The 5,429-nt window shown below is 42.2% G+C and overlaps 1 protein-coding gene across 1 annotated transcript; it reads left to right on the top strand.

Moving 5' to 3' along the window:
• Window positions 1–438: 438 nt before the first annotated feature.
• LOC311266572 (neurogenic differentiation factor 6-B-like) lies at window positions 439–3,500 on the top strand (the record flags this gene model as incomplete). The annotated part of the gene is given in 3 exon segments (XM_084368991.1): window positions 439–607; window positions 610–666; window positions 983–3,500. Coding segments are annotated over 3 exon segments (1,230 nt in total). The 3' UTR covers window positions 1,987–3,500.
• Between the last annotated feature and the right edge of the window lie 1,929 nt (window positions 3,501–5,429).

Raw genomic sequence — 5,429 nt, 5'->3', positions numbered from 1 at the left:
TTTAACTGAATGTAATTTAATTATCTCGATTTGAGTTTTATTGGGGGACTTTAAACCTTAACTTCACATATGTGTGTTGAACTGTGTATGTCTTAAACCTTTTACATTGTTTGATTTGCATGTGCAAAAAACTGAAGTATACAAAATTCACAGTTGGTTTATTCTAATATGAGATCCGTCTCTCTGTCTCACCTGTTGAGGCTGCCTGCAGACTCGCACTCGCTTTTCTCTTCGCACAGAAAGAACATTAATTCATCTTTCTTACACGAGGAGATGCAGATATTAGTTGTTATCCCTCTCCGGTCTGTGTTTTTGACGGTAAACGCGGGCCTCCCGGTGCCCATTACAGGAGCTGCCAGATGATCGGTGCGGAATGGAGGTCCCGTGGGACGCTGAACACGTGGTCTCGGCTGCCACAAGACGTCAGCGGCAGATGGCATGGGTACCCGCTGTTGGCATGAGTGTCATTCCTCAAAGAGAGAGGGAAGGGGAAGAGAGAGAGAGGGGGAGAGAAGAGGAGAAGGAAGAGCAGAGCAGCAGAGGAAAGGCAGAGAGAGGGAGAGAGAGAGGTTTTCAGCTTTTTCCTCTTATTTGTGGTTTGGGAAAGAAGAAGCTGCACATTCAGAGGAGATATCTGGGAACATGCGAGGCGCACGCTGACCAGAGGTGGGTATTATTTATTTATTTATTTATTTGCAAATTACGCACGCATTTGTTGACTTTCAGAGTTTGGGTTTCTCTTTGAATGTGCGTGTTTTGGGTAAAGAGCCTCGTTTTGTGCTGCACAAAACGAGGCTCTTTACCAAACACAATGAAGTTGAGTGTCTTTGAAAAGGAGGCAAGCTGTGACATTGGCCTCGCTTGCCAATTTGTCCCCCTTCCTCTTGGGAGGACCCATTCACAAGGTAATTAACTGACAACCTTCACGAGACAACTACTGTGCGCTCTGTCCTGATAGTTTATGCTTTCTTTGATTTCGCAGGAAATATGTTGACACTGCCATTCGAGGAATCTCATATGATGTGTGAGCCGCGATTCTGTGCCACTTATCCCCGCGAAAGCTTACCTGAGGGCCAGGAGCAGGGAAGACAACACAACCCGGACCGGTCAGACATGAGGGAGGCCGAGGACGACATCTCCGACAGGGAGGAGGACGAGAGGGAGGACGACCAGGACGAGGACGGGCTTCCAAAAAAGAGAGGCCCGCGGAAAAAGAAGACCGGCAAGGAGCAGGTGGACCGGTCCAAATTCCGGCGCCATGAAGCCAACGCCCGAGAGCGCAGCCGGATGCACGGCTTGAACGCGGCGCTGGAGAGCCTGCGCAAAGTTGTGCCGTGCTACTCAAAAACTCAAAAACTGTCCAAGATTGAGACCCTGAGGCTGGCTAAAAATTACATCTGGGCCCTGTCAGAGACTCTGAGCGCGGGGAAGAGACCGGACCTCCTCACCTTCGTGCAGACTTTGTGCAAAGGATTATCTCAGCCCACGACCAACTTGGTGGCCGGTTGTTTGCAGCTGAACGCGAGAAATTTCCTCACAGACCACAACGGGGAGGTCATGTTCTCTGGCAGGTCGCCCTACGATGCCATGTACTCGTACCCGGGCTCAGACGTGAACACACCCCCTGGCCACAGCGCGAGCAGCTTGGACAGCAGCGCCAAGCCCTTCAGACACTACAGCTACAGCAGCGCGTACGAGCACTACTACGAGAACCCGTCCCCAGAGGGCGGGAGCCCGCATTTCGACGGCCAGCTGAGCCCCCCGATGAACTTTAACGGGATTTTCTCCCTAAAACACGACGATCCGCCAGACTACGGCAAAGGCAGCCACTATGGCATGCGCTACTGCGGCGCGCCGGGGCGCACGGCTCTTGCGCCCAACTCCATGTACCGAGTGTCCCCAGAGGCCCGTTTCCCCTACGACCTGCACGTCCGCAGCCAGTCCTTCCAAGCACAAGGGGAAGTTAATGGCTCTTTCCACAATTAATCAATCAGCTGGACAAAGTTCAAGTTTCAGAAGCGATGCAATTTCCCCCCCGCAGATGTCGAGAGTGGAACGAAATGGACTCCAGACACGCTGATGCACTGCGAAAATGCCCATTTTAACGAGTCATCTTGTTTTAAATGTTTTTTTTTTCCTTCTTTCAAACATGGTAAAAGTCTGCAAATTAGACGTGATGATTTCACTAAATTTGTGACGATATTCGACAGGAAGAAAAAGAAGAAGAAGCTTTTGACACATGACTTCAGTGTGAAGGAAGATTCATTTAATGAAAATGAAGATGTATTGGCTCTCTGCCAGTGAAATGTAAGAATAATTCGTTAAAGATGCAGATTGTTTACAGCTTCAGAGCTCTGTATTTGTTCGTGGCTCTCCTTGGTCACGATGTGGGTCACATGAAGCTGATATTGTGCACAATTTATTAGATTTTTCTGTCTATCTAATTCGGGTCACAGCAGTCAGTAAAATGATTTTCGTGGCGAAATAAAAAAAAAGAAAGAAAAACAAACCGGGGCAGAAGAATCTTTTCACTTCATCAGGGAAGTTTGCTGAGACACGATTGGACTTCAGATTCAGTCTGTTAGCAATAAAAGGTTAATTGAGCTATGCAAGACAGCCAAATGCAATCTTATAAAAATGATATATGTATATTTCCTCTCGCGGGGTGACTCTCCTCATCCGATATCTAATTAAAAATGATGACAATTACATGAAATGATTATTTAAAAAAAAAAAAAAATGTGCATGTGTTCAGGCGGAGGTGATGTCATCTGAATTGGAAGTTGTGGGGAAAAACAAAGTTACAAGCTGAATTTGTATTTGGAGTAAATAGTGTTGGTAACGAGCTGAATGTAAATGATTATTGTATTTATTTATTTAAGCTTATTTATGACGAGTCCGTCAATTTGAATGTGGATAATATATTATAAGATGATATTGTAAAAAAAAAGAAAAAAAAAAAAAAAAAAAAGAAAGAAAGAAAAAAAATCAGCAGCAGTTGTTTCGTTTTCTGTGAATTTTCCAGACATTTAAAAAAAGTTAGTTTTCTGTTGCGTTGTTGTGTATTTCACCGCAGCTGAGAGTCGAGGACCGGAAGGAGAGGTCGTTTTTGTGTGACGTGAGGAGACAACATGCCTTAAAAAAAGAGATGATGACCATCAATATGCAACGAAATGACAGTTTTTGGATAGTTTGATGTGAACTTTTTACACTCCCTTGTTCCTGCTGAAGATGCCCTCCATGTATTTCTGCACAATGTTGGTGACTGTACTCATAAACTCTGTTGCTTTTGTAACTTGACCCGGATGACGAATGATTATTGGATTATAGCTCATCTCTCTCTCTCTCTCTCTCTACTCTATCTCTTACTCTCTCTTTTATCCCGCACACACTCCTGAGAAAACTCGTTATGGATCGAAATATTATTCGTGAAGTAATGTGTTAATGTTTTTTGTGATGTGTTTGTTCGCAATAAAACGAAGAGGCTGTAAGAGGCTTTATGTTGTGGCCCAGCTTCTCAGCTTTTTTCTGTGGGAACAGTGATCGACAGCAGGCGGGTGGCAATTAAACAGAAAAAAAAAATATGTTAGAAAAATAAATCAAGACACAAACGCCTCGGGGGCAATTTATTTATTTATTTATTTATTCTATGAGAGATTGGATCCTTTAATAATCTCTGAGTTTATGGTGACGCAGCGAGACCCGACACAAAAATAATCACTCCTGTTAAATGATTTTGTCCAACGAGACAAATGTTTTCACTTGAGTTCAAGATTTGATCTTCAGATAATACTTTTTTTTTTTCAGATTTCCTCATCTGACAGAGGCTTGTCGATATAATTTGATTTAATCTCAGTCGATCAGATGGCTGATTTGCGACAGAGAAATGCCCACGGGGCGTTTGGGTGGGAGCCAGCGAGCGCAGACAACTGATCCCAGTCCTCCCAGTTACAGGAGAGGAGTGGAGCTGGTGATCCCTGGAGACGCAGCCTCTCCTGTTAAAGGTGGTCACACTCTCTAAAGCAACAGAAGTGAAAGTCAGCGTCTTTCCTCGGCATTTGAAAAATAAATAAAAATCTGTTCGACTTTGAAACATCCGGATTTAAATGCGCCTTTATTATATTTTATTTGTACAATAAGACATAATTGGATACAAAGAGTTGAAGATTAAGACGGTGTTTGTGAAATTATGTGAAGAAACTCGTTTATTTGTGGTTTTAAACAAAATATGTATGTAATCATCATGAAAACCTTTTTAAAACAGCTACATTAATTATTTCTGATCTAATTTTGTCAAAGTTAAAAGAGTAATTTCGCGACGTTCATGATGTTAAAAAGACAAATTAATCTGAATGACAGGACGGACGCAAACTTTTCTATTAAGAGGTTCATGTTCAGTTCTGGAGCATTATGTCCTGTCTGATGGTCTGATGCTGATCATTGTGTAGATAAGCTGCCTGCTTTGATCCATAAATAAACTATCACTATTCATACTGTAGGCTACATTAAAGGTGCATTATGTAGTTTTGGGGAAGAAGTTTTTATAAGAAGAGAAGATGTTTTGTCTTGTATTTGCCGGACCCTGCCACGTTTCTAGCTTCAGACAGCGTTCTGGGGACCGTATCACCCTCTGAGGACAGCTCGTGGACATATATCAAATACATATTTTTCTAAAATATATATTATAAATATTACAATTTGTATTAATACCTTATCGACGTTGTAAGTATAACCTTTCTGAGTTTTAATTTCCTTCCCAAAACTACATAATGCCCCTTTAATTTAAAACAACACAGGAGCAGAACTCCTGTTTAAATAAAGAAAAAACTTTATGTAATCTTAACATCTGACTGACGGTCTGCAGCCACTTGTATACAGATAAAATTAAAGTTGACAGTGACCCAAACACCTCTGATTTTCAGCACCCGCTGATGAACTCTGACTGGGTTTTGAGAGAAACAGTGTTTAATTGACTGCGTTTAGAGGAAGCAGAGTCTATCTGCAGAACAATAACAAACACATGTATGACAGTATATCTAAAAGCACGCAGAAATATATTCTCAATCCGAGCCGTGCCAAATGACTCATGAGCTAACAGTGTCTCTGCTGCAGTTGCTGCTGAGTGTGGCCAACTGGCAACCAGTGGAAACTTGTGTACCAGTATGAAGTCATGACAAAGAACATCAGAGCAGATTAAGAGTCTGCAAATCATCATGAAATTATTCTCTTTAATAAGTAATTTCTTGGCCATTATATGCTGTTTTTGTTGCTTTTTTAAAATAACAGACGAGCATGTAGTTAGGATGAAAAACTCTGCAGACGTTATAATTTATATTGAGAAGGGTTAAAGGAGCAATACAAAAAAAAAAAAAAACAACAAGACAGAAAATCAGGGGGTACAAAGTTAGCCTGATGGATAATCTTTCATA

This window comes from Pagrus pagrus (assembly GCF_965226575.1).
Source record: "Pagrus pagrus genome assembly, chromosome: 12".
Lineage (NCBI taxonomy): Eukaryota > Metazoa > Chordata > Actinopteri > Spariformes > Sparidae > Pagrus > Pagrus pagrus.
Note: the sequence above shows the minus strand (reverse complement) of the source record. Positions and strands in the feature narration are given on the sequence as shown.